Source organism: Ambystoma mexicanum, chromosome 8, assembly GCF_040938575.1.
Source record: "Ambystoma mexicanum isolate Mex_15411 chromosome 8, UKY_AmexF1_1, whole genome shotgun sequence".
In the NCBI taxonomy this organism is placed as follows: domain Eukaryota; kingdom Metazoa; phylum Chordata; class Amphibia; order Caudata; family Ambystomatidae; genus Ambystoma; species Ambystoma mexicanum.
The window spans coordinates 1,725,329,545-1,725,345,865 of NC_090929.1; the positions used below are offsets into that span (position 1 = coordinate 1,725,329,545).

The 16,321-nt window shown below is 53.1% G+C and overlaps 1 protein-coding gene across 1 annotated transcript in view; it reads right to left on the reverse strand.

Annotated features, from left to right (window-relative positions):
- Positions 1-6,923: 6,923 nt before the first annotated feature.
- Positions 6,924-16,321, reverse strand: part of LOC138473367 (zinc finger protein 485-like) — a 275,091-nt gene continuing 265,693 nt past the window's right edge. The window contains exon 8 of the mRNA XM_069612055.1: positions 6,924-7,882. Within this exon, the coding sequence (XP_069468156.1) occupies positions 7,083-7,882 (800 nt within the window). The 3' untranslated portion in view covers positions 6,924-7,082. The remainder of the gene's footprint in view (positions 7,883-16,321) is intronic.

A 16,321-nucleotide genomic window follows, 5' to 3' on the forward strand; every position in this document is an offset into this window, starting at 1 on the left:
AGACAGGAACGCCGTGGTAGCAGCGATTGCTCTGGTCGAATGGGCTCTCGGACGGCCGGGCAGCAGTCGGTTTGCCAACCAGTGACAGTGCATGATGCAGCCGGAGAGCCATCTGGAAATGGAAGCCTTCGAGAGAGCCTTCCCTTGATTCACAGGTCCAAAGTTCACAAACAGCTGCAACGTCTTCCGTAAACTCTTTGTGCGGTCCATGTAGAACTTCAGCGCTCTAGCCACATCCAGCGAGTGCAAAGTCCTCTCGGCCGGAGACGAAGGCGACGGGAAGAAAACTGGCAACACCAAGGGCTCGATGAGGTGGAAGTCCGACGGCACCTTGGGCATGAAGGAGGGGTGCGTCCTCAGCACCACCCTCGTGTCGTGAAAAGTCAAGTATGGAGGCTTGCAAGATAGGGCCTGGATCTCTCCCACTCATCGTGCGGAGGTGATGGCCACAAGAAAAGCTGTCTTCCACGACAGGAACTTCAACAACGCCGAGTACATAGGCTCGAATGGGGCCCCCATGAGCCTGGTCAGCACCACATGAGTTCCCACGCCGGGGCAGGGGCCTTCACCGGCGAGAACGATCGGAATAGTCCCTTCATAAATTCCTTCACCAGGCGATGAGACCATAAGGACGCCCGTCCTGTAGTTCTGGTGTATCGGGAAATGGCAGCCAGATGTATTTTGATGGAGGCGTGAGCCAGTCCAGCTTTGGCCAGCGACAGTAGGTACGGCAATACTTGAGGGGCCGTAATCCGCAGAGGGTTAATCTTCTGTGCACGGCACCAGACAGAGAACCTCTTCCACTCAGGTCCATAACATAACATTTGAGAGTTGAGGACGCCCTGGCTTTTGCAAGAACCTCTCTGCAGTCAGCTGGGATATCGTATCCTCCAAACTCTAGTGCTGCAGGAGCCAAGCCTGCAAGTTCAGGGACACCGGGTCATGATGGAGAATGGCGCCTCCTTCTCTGGAGAGAAGATCCGCGTCCGTCGCCAGCTTGATAGGTGGGGACGCTGACAAGTCCAGAAAGTCCGGGAACCAGATCTGTCTCGGCCACGCCGGTGTGACGAGGATCATCCTGCACCTGGACCTCTTGAGCTGGTTGATGAGACGGAGCAGCAACGGCAACGGGGGGGAACGCGTACAGGAACAGGCCGTCCCAAGGGAACGAGAAAGCATCGCCCATGCTCCTCGGCTGGGCGAACCTGCTGGCAAACCTCTGGCACTTGGAGTTCGTCGCCGTCGCAAACAGGGCAATCTGGGGTTTGCCCCATCGTTGAAAGAGCCGATCCACCTGGTCCTGGCGTAGTTCCCACTCGTGGCACGAGCGCAGCTCCCTGCTGAGTGAGTCGGCGATGGTGTTTTTTATTCCTGCCAGGTGGAAGGGAACCAGAAACATCCCCTGGGCGACAGCCCAGTACCACAGATCCTGGGCCTCCTTGGATAGGGCTGGGGATCTGGTGCCTCCCTGCTTCCGGATGTAGAACATCGGGGTGGTGTTATCGGTGAAGATCCTCACCACTTTGCCCTTAAGGGATGGAAGGAACGAACGAACGAACGAACGAACGAACGAACGATTTGAGCGCCCAGAACACGGCTCGTAGCTCCAGGATGTTGATGTGAAGAGACCTCTCCTCCGGGAGCCAGAGGCCTCTTGCGTGGAGATCTCCGGTGTGTGCCCCCATCCCTCCAGGGAGGCGTCCGTCTTTACCGTCTCCTGATACGCTGGGGCCTGAAAGTCCATGCCTGCCGAGAGGTGCACATGGGCACCCCACCATAGAATCGCCCGATGGAACTCCTCGTCGAGCGGGATCCTGTCTTCGAAGCAGTCCGCCGCTTGAATCCAGCGGGCGTCGAGGAACTCTTCTTGTAGCAGACGCATCCGAAGTCTGCAAAGGGGCACATGGTAGATGCACGAGGACATCATCCCGAGGAGGGACTTGATGGACCTCACTCTGGCCACCTCCGTGGCTAACAGGCGCTGCACCCTGCCCAAAATGGCCTTCGTCATTTCTTCCGACGGAGATGCCAATCGCCTCACTATATCGAGCTTCGCTCCCAGAAACAGTGCCACCTGCGACGGGACCAGATGGGATTTGGGGTAGTTGATGGCGAATCCCAGCTCCGTGAGCAGGCGGACGGTCCTCGCTGTGTGTTAGACGGCGAGTTCTCTTGACCTTGCACGGATTAGCCAGTCGTCCAGGTAGGGGTAGACGTGGATTCCTTGCAGGCGCAGCCGCGCCGCCACGGGTGCGAGGCACTTGGTGAACACCCGGGGTGCCGACTTTAATCCGAACGGCAGGGCTCTGAATTGGTAGTGACGCCCCTGGACTACGAATCTGAGGAACTTTCTGTGACCTTTTAGAATGGGGATGTGGAAGTAAGCATCCTCCAGGTCCAGTGACGATAGGAAGTCGCCCTCCTCCAGCTGTCCCAGCACGTGCTGGAGGGTGACCATCCTGAATTTCTGTGCCTTGGAAGTACTTGTTCAACCGACGCAGGTCCAGGATGGGGTGCCAACCACCTGTCTTCTTTCGGACAAGGAAGTATCTAGAGTATACTCCGGAGCCCCGGAGCCTCTTGGGGACGAGCTCGATGGCCCCCTTCCTGAGAATCGCCCTTACCTCCAACAGCAGTTGAGGGACGTGATTCTCCTTCCTGGCCACGGGAGGAATGAGAGGACACTTCTTTTGAAATTCCAGCGAGTGTCCGCGGGCCAGGGTGTCCAGCACCCAACGGTCGGTGGGGATGGACTCCCACACGCTGACGAACTTCGTCAGCCGGCCTCCCACCGGGGTGCTTCAGTGGGGGCCCGACGCAACGGCTGGTTCAGTCCTGCTTGGAAGAGGCCTTGCCGCCTTGGCCTCCTTGCAGACGGCGGCGAGACCCTCCTTGCTTGCCGCGGCCTCTGTAGGCCTCCTGCGACAAGGAGCGGGCCGCCTGGCGGTAAGTAGGAGAGCCGCCGCTGTATCCTTTGGAGGCTCCCTGTCTGCCTCCAGAGCTCCGAAAGGGCCGCCGTTGCAGAAGGACTTCTAGGGCTCGGGCTGTTTCCGTGTCCGTCTTGATGGCCTGGAGGGACTCATCCACCGTCTTTCCAAACAGGTTGTTGCCGTCGAACGGCATGTCCAAAACTCTGGTCTGGACGTCCTGGCGAAAGTCCGTCGCCTTGAGCCATCCTCGTCGTCTGAGGCAAACCCCGTTGCCCAGTTGGCGAAATCCGGTATCGGCAAAGTCCGTTGCCACCGTTATGGCGTGATCCGACCCACCTCTCCTTCCTGCAGAATCTGTAGGGCCTCCGCCCTCTTGTCATCCGGTAGGAAGTCTAGCAGAGGAGCTATCTTGAACCAAAGCTCCCGGTCGTAACAGGCCACAATCGCTAAGGCATTGGACGCCTTAATCGTCGTTGCCACCGACGAGATGACTTGTCGTCCCATGGAGTCCAACTTCTTGCCCTCGCTGTCCGGCAGGGAAGTGGCAGTTGAAGCCGCCGCACCCGCTGCTTTCTTCCTGGCCGCTGCCGAGACGACAGAGCCCGGCGTGGGCTGGGCCCTGAGGCACAAGGGGGCGGCATCGGGGACCCGGTACTTCTTCTCATACCTGTCCCTCTTGGCGGGTGTCGTAGAAGGGTTCTTGAGGATAACCAGCCCTTCGTCCCAGATGTCGTCGAGCAAAAGCACCGCGAGGACAGTCTTTCTCTTGACCTCTCATCGTTGGTAAAGAAACCCTTCCTTTTTCTGTTCCTCAGGGCAGAGCTGGAAGAGCTCGGATGCCCTGGTTATCATGGCGTGAAGAGAGCCAATTTCGTCGGGTGGAGAGGCCCGAGGGGGGGGGGGGGGATGTCCATTGTGTCATCGCCGCCATCGTCCGTCCCCATCGCTGTATCCGTCGCCGTATCCTCTCTAGGGTCCGGCGAGGGGGATGAGGGGTCCACAGGCCTCGCGGGCACGAAGGGCGGAGCGGGGTGGACTCTCCTCCGCTTGTTCGGAGGGCTTCCAGACGGTCCTGGTTCTGGATCCTCCGTCGGGGTCCGTGGTAACCTTGTCCTTATCTCAGTACATAAGGATTGGATCGCCAACAAAATGGCCGCCGAGCTATCCTGGGGCTCGGGTAATGGCTGCGACGGACGGGATGGCTGCTCCACTGGGCCCTCGTCGTCGCCATTGTCGATCACATCAGCGGGAACCGTCCCCTGGGATCGAACCTTCTCGAACCTCTCGTTGAGGCCAATGAACCTCTCATTGAGGCCTTTCACGGTTTCCACCGAGGCTGAATTCGAGTCCGTAATGGCCACCGCACCCCCCCCTCTTTTTCCACCGGGGTCTTCACGGGGGTCTTAACGATGGTCTGGAAAGAGGATTCCCTCCGTGGCGGCAGGGAAACTCTGGGCCCCGAGGCCGCCTCCACTGGCGTAGCCTCTGCCGGCTTCGCCAGGGCCGCTGCGACAACCTCGATAGAGGCCTTTGCCAGGTGGAGCAAGGCCCTCACCACCTTAGGTGCGTCCTGGGCCTTTGCTTTGGGGGGAGGGTATTGCCTCGCTCCCCCTCGGCTTCCTTCGAGATCGACCGGGGCCTCTCCAGAAGCTTACCTGTGTTCTCGGACTTCCTCTTCCCCGAACCAGAGCGCTGGCTCGTGGTTGATTGTGCCAGGGAAGTCCCGCCCTGCCTGGCAGCCAAGGAGCCCAACCTTTCGGTGCTGCCGGTGCCCGCGGACTCGCGGTGCTTGGCCTTCTGTTGGGCCCCCGTCGCCGGGGCGCCCTCACAGGACTTAGAAGACCGCTCAGACTTTTTCTTCGCCTTCTCACCTGCTGTGCCTTTCTCCAATCAGGCGGCGAGGCGGGAACGACGATCTTGCTTGGTCCGTTCCGACAGGTTCTTGCAGAACGCACAGTCCTTCTCCACGTGCGTCTTGTCCTCATGAAGGCAGTAGAGACATCTCGAATGCTCGTCCTCCTTGAAAACATTTTGCAATCCGCATCCTGGGCAGCTCCTGAACAGCTTGGATCCAAGCGTCGAGCTTCCCTTGTCCTGGGCCATGTCCGTGAGGTAGACCACAGATCTTCTGGAATCCTCCAAGAAGCGTAACTCGATGAAAACTTCATCCTTAAGGGGCGTAGAAGAATTCCGAAACGGGTCCCTGTTATCGGAAGTAGAAACGGTGGAGCTTGAGGCTCGATTAACCGAAAAAAAATGAAAAATCTCCTGAAAAAGCGCGAAAACGCAGTAAAAGCTCGAGAGCTAAACACGAGGACTCCCAACACTTGAACGTGCGGTAAAAATCTGAGGATGGCTGCCAGGGGAGGGGCTTGGGTAGAGGGCAGTCATTGGCTGGGGGCAGTATGACCCAGAGATCAGTGATTGGTTACTACTAAGAAAGACAGATCAGAAACAAAACTGATACTGATTTTTTTCTTTACCGAGGATTCCCGGCCTGACGACGGGGAATATTCATGAGCATGTGAATCCATGCCAGACCCCATGCTGGAGAAGGAGGAAAGAATACTTCGAACCTAGAATCCGGGACCCTGGTGAATGGAAGATGTTGTGTCAAGCTGAAAGGGGAACGGAATACCCCAAAACCAGGGTTTGAGACCCTGATAAGGTGAAGAGGTGTTGGCAAGCAAGGACAGGGGAGGTACACCCTGAACCAAGCATCTGGGTCCCTGAAAGTGATAGCAAAGAAGCTGTTACATCTTTGGTTATATATGGTGGTGCTCGGCAGGAGAGTTAACCAAGCCTACGGAGAAGGAGAAGGAGGAGGGAATAGCACAGTTGCTCCTCTTCACAGTAACAGTACCAGGTAGAAAGGTGAACCAGGTTGGCTGTGCAATAAGTAGTACTTGGCATCTGGAAGGAAAGCTGTAAAAGCCAAGCGAGTCTGGGGCTCACACTCCTATAAAGAAATTTGTGGCAGAGAGTGGTACTTGGCAGAAGAGTAAACCAGGTCTACCTGGGAAGAAAATTGTGTTGGTTATGCATTTCAGCCCGCACCCATATAAGAGGAACAGTTTTAACTACTCTTTTTAGTTACAGTACTGGTTGGCTGTGTAAAAGGAAGAGAAACTTGGGGAAGGGAGAAGACCCTTAGGATTGTGAACATTGCACCGAAGGGAGATATTCTCTTGACACCCGTGGAACTTTGTTTTGCTTTTGCACCATTTGGAATTTTGTGTTTGGAACTTTTGAAAAGAGCTGTGAAGTATTTGCTACCAAGAGACTCTTTTGCTCCTTTTGCTTAAGCTTTTAGTGTGAGGGCTAGAGTTAGGGTTTTGACATGACAGTGAACAATCCTGCCAAACCCATTTAAGATTATTGTTGAGGCTGTGAAACCCCTCCTAGCGTTGGGGCTAGCAAGGCTTTTTCCCCCAACCCTATTTATACTTTAATAAATGTCTGTAGCAACAAAAATGCCTCCTGTGTGTCGATCTCTCACTACTGCACCCTCACACCCTTCGCCGTTGTTAGCTCTCTGCTTCCTTGTATCTTTGCTTCCTTCACTGTGACCTTCCCCTAAAGCGCTCAGTTGCTTCCTGAAAGCAGACCTGCAATCAATAAATACCCCAATAATAATGATCACCTAAAGGGGGTGATGTTTAGCCTCTGGCTGCCAGGCATTTGAAGGTTGTGTACAGCTCCACTCCTCACTGTAGTCCAGCGTCGCCTCATAGTGGAGATGCTCATGGAGGTTTGAGGAGTCACTTGGGATACGGACAAGCAAGGTGTGAATCTTGAGTGCCAGTGAGCGCTGTCAGCAGTGCTTTGCTGCTCAGATACAAGTTGGTTGCTTTTTGAATCAGCTTTTCCCTGCTTGGTCGTTAGTGCTGCATTCAATGTAAATAATATTCAATGAAAGAACTTGAATAAACCTCTCATCAAGCTTCTTGGGTTCTGCTCTATTAATTAACAACTGTCTTCAGACCCTGGCTCTATAATGGCAAGAAGGTTTATTTTGCCCGTAAAGTGCCATCACATTACATCTTTTTAGGCAGCAAATAGTTAAGGAAAATCCTCTGAGCCCAAATGAGCAGTGCTGATTTATCCAGAACCGTGGCGAACGGAGGGGACAGCCTAGATGCAATAGAATGTTTATAGAGCAGAGGATGTTGGGAGTCTGATTAAGGAATTATTAGCCATGTGTGTCCTCTGGTGCCTGATCAGACCCTCCCTCCGAGTGAAGCTTTTGCTACATTTAGTGCAATGATGAGGTCGTTCACCTGTATGAGTTTTAAAATGCCTTGAAAGACTTTCCCTCCAACTGAATATTTTGTGGCATTTGGGACACTGGAAAGGCTTGCCACCCACGTGTGTTCTCTGGTGTCCTATCAGGTGGTGTTTATGGCTGAAGCTCTTGTCACATTCAGTGCATTGATACGGCCTCTGCCTGGAATGGGTTTTCTGGTGAGAAATCAGCTCCATCTTCTGGCTGAAACTTTGGTTGCATTCTTTACACTGATAATGAATGTTACCAAGGGGCAGGTGAGTTTGCCTTTTTTGATGTTCCATAAAAGTGAAGTCCAGACTCAAACCTTTCTCGCGTCCCGGTGTTGCATCCGGTTCCCATCTCTTCTGTGTGGTTTCATGACCTAGATACACTGGTGCATTTGACAGATTACTCTCGCAATCATTGTGCATCTGTGATTCCTCCATGTTGGGGATTCTATTATGTAAATCGGAGAGTGTGCTGACAAAACCACTTTCACATTTACTGGACTGTTCTGCTCGGAGGTACCAATTCTTTTCAGAGAGTAAAAGGCTTCTAGATTTGTCAGTCTTCATAAATGTTGGAACCACCTTCACATTGGCTCTTTTTGATGAAGGTTTGAACGGAAGGTTTTTTTCAACGTACTTCATACAATCTCCAACTTCTCTTTTGGTATTCCTACCATCTGTTGGAAGAAAATGACAATCATATTATTAGTATTGTACGCCTCAGGAAAAGTCTACAAATGGAATAGTATGTTCTAGATCAGGGGTCTGGGACCATCACTCTCCTGATCCCGCACCACTCACTATGCTTGCTAGAGCCGATAGTAGTTGTAGTCCAAAACCTCTGGAAACCAAAACGTTGCAAACTCCTGCTCTACACCAATGTAAGCAGAAGCCTTAGAATACGGTTTTCAAACACACCTTCACACACAACTGATAGACTACAGCATAAAAGGCACCACCCTGTCTCATTGTGAATTGAAATAAAGCTTAGCATGACGAGACACAGTATAAACTCTTAACGATACCCTTTCTGACATCAAGGTACCAGACGTTTTCAATTTGACTGTATTCGTTTTGATCACTCAGTTCCCTTACCTTCTGAACCATTCCCCTTTACAGACCATTAATTCCTGACTAGGCCACTCTTAGAGGTGCCAGGATTGCCAGCATGCCCAATAGGCCCAAGCCCGCTCTTGAGCTCCTCAAGCATCCAACATTACATTGTTTACCAACATACAATTCTCCAAATCTTCCTTCATAACACAACCCAATCATCTCAAGACTTAAGGGTACATCACCCTCCTCTTTTGCAGAACTATGGTCCGCCTAATAGGACAGACATGTCTTCATGTCATTCAGGCTGGGAGGAGAGCTCAGGGGCAACGCGCTTGTCTTGGAAGCAAGACGACACAGAGCAACACACGTTCGATCCCCGGCTACGCGCTAAGAAACCTCTGGGTATTAAGTGCGTTATAAATAACCAATTACAATGACAAATGATTCTACCCCTGCCACTTCGCTCCCTCCTTTTGGGTGCAGCATCTGTCTCCTGCTTTTCCATCCTCATGTCTCCCCTTTGCTCATTTTCTTTCCTTCAGCAACCTAAGGTCTGTATACCTCTAGTGAGGCACAGTTGCCTCTACGTGGGCAATCCTATGCGCTAAGAAACTATTATAATGGTGATTCGGTGGCGTATAAAGGTATATTAAGATAACAATGTCAATTTTAAAGGATGACCAGGATAAGTTGTTAACATTCATGCATCCCTGTTTCCTAAAGCCATCCTGCCCACTCTCCTCCTCAGATTAGCAGGAACGTTGATAGAAATGGCCAGGTGTTATACACAATGTCTAGTGGTTGCGCTCTAGTGCCCTAACGGTTCTTCATCATATGCCCTAGTATGAACGGAATGTGTCCTTGTGTCAGTCATTTTCAGGAAGGATGGCTAGGGAACGAATGGTCAGTTTGTGAAGAAGCTTGGCAGGATTAAGTGCCAGGCTGGCCAATCAGAATGCTATATATGCTCCTTTCTCTGCCCGCCCTGTAGATTCAGGGGTGCGTGGTAAATGTATGACGCAGACAGAGGCAGATAACTCGCCCACCCAATGTTCACTGGAGGAAGAAGGAAGGCTGTAGAGCTGCTCCTGACTTCCTTTATGCCTGTGCGTTCCCTTCTCAGGTAGGGAACAGTGACCCACTTGCACTCAGGCATCAGCTGGTTAGATGTGCATTCAGCCACCTCCTGAAAGACCCACCAGCAGATGCTGCCCCCAGTGGCACAATTCTGTACTCCGAAAGTAAACCATTCCATCAACGCACATAAAACTGCAACACTACCCAACTACTGGTCAATTCATGATAATACAATTTCATAACTAAATAACCTAAACGAAGAGTCATCATCTGGTATAATGATCCTTTCCATAGATTGGTTTCCTTACAGCAAGAACTGAAGGGAACTAGCCAGCAATGGCGCAACAAATGACATCCAGTAACAATACCTACTCTCCAGCGCCAAACATCATACAAATAATGTCCTCAGTCCTTCATCATATGTGCAAATGAGCATACATTGCAAGGGAGATTTTAAGCGAAGGGCGTCACATGATCAATTGTTTGTAAAAGACAGTTGCATCTGTCTGCTCAGTCTATTTTGCTTCCCATTTAGTTTTTTGCCTTGGGTTTTTCCAGTGTTTTTTTTTCTTAGGACACGTCTTCCCTGTTTTGATGATGCATGCGCTTAGCGGGCTACAGGGGGGGGGGGTAGAGGGGACTCACACTTTCATAAAAGCAGCAGCAACAGGAAAAATAACCATTAGGACTGACACTGAACAAGTGGCACAGTGTGACAAAGGAACCGCACACATACAAACACATGACATTGACATCCTTTCAATCATGTGTGCACCTCCAAAATGGACAAGACACAGACTTCCATACATACTGTCCCCCCAAAACCTGCTCAACAGTGTTGCAACCCCTCAGGTGCTGTACAGAGGAGCCCCCAAAATTCTCCCCAGTTCACCACAAGCACCCCAACAAAGGTACAGCAGCTGCCTATTCTAGGTAACACCCTCATGCCATCTAGGGAGAGTAGAGTAAGGAGGGAAAGTACCCAGCACCATGTTCAGATGTTAGAAACGCTGAATACTCAGGGAAGGCTGGACGAGCATGCAGTGCAAATCGGGGATGACAGGTATGTAGGCCTTGGTTCCCTGCACAGAGCAGAACGTCATAACTGGTGCACAAGTCCCCAACATGGGGGACAAACTAGAGCATAACAGACCCTACAGCACCATCAGGAAAAAACTATGAACGTATTCGGAGAGGCAAAGCTGGAATGCTGACAAGGATGCCTGATTGGACCACAGCACCCTGGGAGCGATCCAAACCCAATTATTACAACAAGCACAACACATGAGATTAAGTGACACTTAAGCGCAGACATTTGGGCAGGAGACAGAACTATTAGGAGGAAACCTATCCCCTCGGAATTTACTACTGGGGAAACATCACACCAACAAGAGCACACCTTGAAAGGATTACCAATAGAGCCCAACTATAGCAGACAGAAAACTGAAGCCATTGGCAGAGCTACAAGAGGAGAAGAGGAGCTGGACAGGCCAGACAAGCCAAGTGAGAGACCAAGCTGGAGTCAGAATGACTGCAACAAGACAAAATAAAGTACTGGGTGGAGAACATTTTACCCAGAAGAACTTTGCCAAGAAAAACTGTTGCAGGACTTGTCTAGGGTAATGGCTAGTACAGTAAATCCGAATACCAAAACAACGCTAATATGCGTTATCCTGCCCCCTTAACAGTGCATTCCATGCTACGAGCAGACCCTGGCCACTTCACAGCGCATTCCATGCTACGAGCAGTACCTGACCCCTTCACAGCACATTCTATACTACGAGCAGACCCTGCCCCATTCACAGAACATTCCATACTACGAGCAACCCCTGCCCCCTTCACAGCACATTCCAACAGCACACTCCATACTATGAGCAGCCCCATGCCCCCTTCACAGCGCATTCTATACTACGAGCAGACCCTGCCCATTCACAGAACATTCCATACTACGAGCAACCCCTGCCCCCTTCACAGCACATTCCAACAGGCACTCCATACTATGAGTAGCCCCTGCCCCCTTCACAGCACATTCCATACTACGAGCAGACTTCCCAGCACATTCTAAACTAAAAGCAGACCCTGCCCCCTTCACAGCACATTCCATGCTACGAGCAGACCCTGCCCCCTTCACAGCACATTCCATACTACGAGCAGACCCTGCCCCCTTCACAGCACATTCCATACTACGAGCAGACTTCCCAGCACATTCTAAACTAAAAGCAGACCCTGCCCCCTTCACAGCACATTCCATTCTACGAGCAGACCCTGCCCCCTTCACAGCACATTCCATACTACGAGCAGACCCTGCCCCCTTCACAGCACATTCCATACTACGAGCAGACTCCAACCCCCTTCACAGCACATTCCATACTACGGGCAGTACCTGACCCCTTCACAGCACATTCTATACTACGAGCAGACCCTGCCCCCTTCACAGCACATTCCATACTACGAGCAGTACCTGACCCCTTCACAGCACATTCCATACTACGGGCAGTACCTGACCCCTTCACAGCACATTCTATACTACGAGCAGACCCTGCCCCCTTCACAGCACATTCCATACTACGAGCAGACCCTGCCCCCTTCACAGCGCATTCCATGCTACGAGCAGACCCTGCCCCCTTAACAGCGCATTCTATACTATGAGCAGACCCTGCCCCCTTCACAGCACATTCCATACTACGAGCAGTACCTCACTCCTTCACAGCACATTCTATACTACGAGTAGACCCTGCCCCTTCACAGCACATTCTATACTACGAGCAGACCCTGCCCCCTTCACAGCACATTCCATACTACGCGCAGACCCTGCCCCCTTAACAGCGCATTCTATACTATGAGCAGACCCTGCCCCTTCACAGCATTCTATACTACGAGCAGACCCTTCCCCCTTCACAGCACATTCTATACTATGAGCAGACCCGGCCCCCCTTCACAGCACATTCCATACTACGAGCAGCCCCTGCCCCATTCACAGCACATTCCAACAGCACACTCCATACTACGAGCAGACTTCACAGCACATTCGATACAAGCTGACCCTGCCCCCTTCAGAGCACATTCCATACTACAAGCAGACCCTGCCCCCTTCAAAGCGCATTCCATGCTACGAGCAGTACCTGACCCCGTCACAGCACATTCCATACTATGAGCAGACCCGGCCCCCTTAACAGCGCATTCCATGCTACGAGCAGACTTCACAGCACATTCCATACTACAAGCAGTACCTGACACCTTCACAGCACATTATATACTACGAGCAGACCCTGCCCCCCATCACAGCAAATTCCACACTATGAGCAGACCCTGCCCCCTTCACAGCACATTCCATACTACGAGCAGACCATGCCCCCTTCACAGCACATTCCATACTACGAGCAGCCCCTGCCCCCTTCACAGCACATTCCATACTACGAGCAGACTTCCCAGCACATTCTATACTAAAAGCAGACCCTACCCCTTCACAGCACATTCCATGCTACGAGCAGACCCTGCCCCCTTCACAGCACATTCCATGCTACGAGCAGACCCTGCCCCCTTCACAGCACATTCCATACTACGAGCAGACCCTGCCCCCTTCAAAGCACATTCCATGCTACGAGCAGTACCTGACCCCTTCACAGCACATTCTATACTACAAGCAGACCCGGCCCCCTTAACAGCGCATTCCATGCTACGAGCAGACCCCGACCCCCTTCACAGCGCATTCCATGCTACGAGCAGACCCTGCCCCCCTTCACAGCACATTCCATACTACAAGCAGACCCTGCCCCCTTCAAAGCACATTCCATGCTACGAGCAGACCCTGCGCCCTTCACAGCACATTCCATGCTACGAGCAGACCCTGCGCCCTTCACAGCACATTTCATACTACGAGCATACCCTACCCCCTTCACAGCACATTCCATACTACGAGCAGACCCTGCCCCTTCACAGCACATTCCATACTACGAGCAGTACCTGCCCCCTTCACAGCACATTCCATGCTACGAGCAGACCCAGACCCCTTCACAGCACATTGCATGCTAAGAGCAGACTCTGCCCGCTTCACAGCACATTCCATACTCCGAGCAGACCCTGCCCCCTTCACAGCGCATTCCATGCTATGAGCAGACCCCGGCCCGCTTCACAGCACATTCCATGCTACGAGCAGACCCTGCCCCCTTCACAGCGCATTCCATGCTATGAGCAGACCCTGCCCCCTTCACAGCACATTCCATGCTACGAGCAGACCCTGCCCCCTTAACAGCGCATTCTATACTATGAGCAGACCCTGCCCCCTTCACAGCACATTCCATACTATGAGCAGACCCTGCCCCTTCACAGCACATTCCATGGTACGAGCAGACCCTGCCCCCTTCATAGCACATTCCATACTACGAGCATACCCTGCCCCCTTCACAGCACATTCCATGGTACGAGCAGACCCTGCCCCTTCACAGCACATTGCATGGTACGAGCAGACCCTGCCCCTTCACAGCACATTCCATGGTACGAGCAGACCCTGCCCCTTCACAGCACATTCCATGCTACAAGCAGACTTCACAGCACATTCCATGCTAGAAGCAGACCCTGCCCCCTTCACAGCGCATTCCATGCTACGAGCAGACCCTGCCCCCTTCACAGCACATTCCATGCTACGAGCAGACCCTGCCCCCTTCACAGCACATTCCATGCTACGAGCAGACCCTGCCCCCTTCACAGCGCATTCCATGCTACGAGCAGACCCTGCCCCCTCCACAGCACATTCCATGCTACGAGCAGACCCTGCCCCCTTCACAACAGATTCCATGCTACGAGCCGCCCCGGCCCCCTTCACAGTACATTCCATGGTATGAGCAGACCCTGCCCCCTTCACAGCACATTCCATGCTACGAGCAGACACTGCCCCCTTCACAGCACATTCCATGCTACGAGCAGACCCTGCCCCCTTCACAGCACATTCCATACTAGGAGCAGACCCCAACCCCCTTCACAGCGCATTCCATGCTACGAGCAGACCCTGCCCCTTTCACAGCACATTCTATACTACGAGCAGACCCTGCCCCCTTCACAGCACATTCCATGCTACAAGCCGACCCTTCCCCCCTTCACAGCACATTCCATACTACGAGCAGTACCTGACCCCTTCACAGCACATTCCATACTATGAGCAGACCCCGGCCCCCTTCACCGCACATTCCATGCTACGAGCAGACCCTGCCCCCTTAACCGCGCATTCCATGCTAGGAGCAGACCCTGCCCCTTTCACAGCACATTCCATGGTACGAGCAGACCCTGCCCCCTTCACAGCACATTCCATGGTACAAGCAGACCCTGCCCCCTTCACAGCACATTCCATACTACGAGCAGACCCTGCCCCCTTCACAGCACATTCCATGGTACGAGCAGACCCTGCCCCCTTGGCAGCACATTCCATGGTACGAGCAGACCCTGCCCCCTTCACAGCACATTCCATACTATTAGCAGACCCTGCCCCCTTCACAGCACATTCCATGGTACGAGCAGACCCTGTCCCCTCACAGCACATTCCATACTACGAGCAGACCCTGCCCCCTTCACAGCACATTCCATACTACGAGCAGACCATGCCCCCTTCACAGCGCATTCCATCCTACGAGCAGACCCTGCCCCCTTCAAAGCGCATTCCATCCTACGAGCCTACCCTGCCCCCTTAACAGCACATTCCATACTACGAGCAGTACCTGACCCCTTCACAGCACATTCCATGGTACGAGCAGACCCTGCCCCCTTCAAAGCGCATTCCATCCTACGAGCAGACCCTGCCCCCTTAACAGCACATTCCATACTACGAGCAGACCATGCCCCCTTCACAGCGCATTCCATCCTACGAGCAGACCCTGCCCCCTTCAAAGCGCATTCCATCCTACGAGCAGACCCTGCCCCCTTCAGAGCACATTCTATACTATGAGCAGACCCTGCCCCCTTCACAGCGCATTCCATCCTACGAGCAGACCCTGCCCCCTTCAAAGCGCATTCCATGCTACGAGCAGACCCTGCCCCCTTCACAGCACATTCAATGGTACGAGCCTTCCCGGCCCCCTTCACAGTACATTCCATGGTATGAGCAGACCCTGCCCCCTTCACAGCACATTCCATGCTACGAGCAGACACTGCCCCCTTCACAGCACATTCCATGCTACGAGCAGACCCTGCCCCCTTCACAGCACATTCCATACCAGGAGCAGACCCCAACCCCCTTCACAGCGCATTCCATGCTACGAGCAGACCCTGCCCCTTTCACAGCACATTCTATACTACGAGCAGACCCTGCCCCCTTCACAGCACATTTCATGGTACGAGCAGACCCTGCCCCCTTCACAGCACATTCCATGCTACGAGCAGACCCTGCCCCCTTCACAGCACATTCCATACTAGGAGCAGACCCCAACCCCCTTCACAGCGCATTCCATGCTACGAGCAGACCCTGCCCCTTTCACAGCACATTCTATACTACGAGCAGACCCTGCCCCCTTCACAGCACATTTCATGGTACGAGCAGACCCTGCCTCCTTCACAGCACATTTCGTGGTACGAGCAGACCCTGCCCCCTTCACAGCACATTTCGTGGTATGAGCAGACCCTGCCCCCTTCACAGCACATTCCATGGTACGAGCAGACCCTGCCCCTTCACAGCGCATTCCATGCTACGAGCAGACCCTGCCCCCTTCACAGCACATTCCATGCTACAAGCCGACCCTTCCCCCCCTCACAGCACATTCTATACTACGAGCAGACCCTGCCCCCTTCACAGCACATTCCATACTACGAACAGACCATGCCCCCTTCACAGCACATTCCATACTACGAGCAGACCATGCCCCCTTCACAGCACATTCCATACTACGAGCAGACCATGCCCCCTTAACCGCGCATTCCATGGTACGAGCAGACCCTGCCCCCTTCACAGCACATTCCATGGTACAAGCAGACCCTGCCCCCTTCACAGCACATTCCAT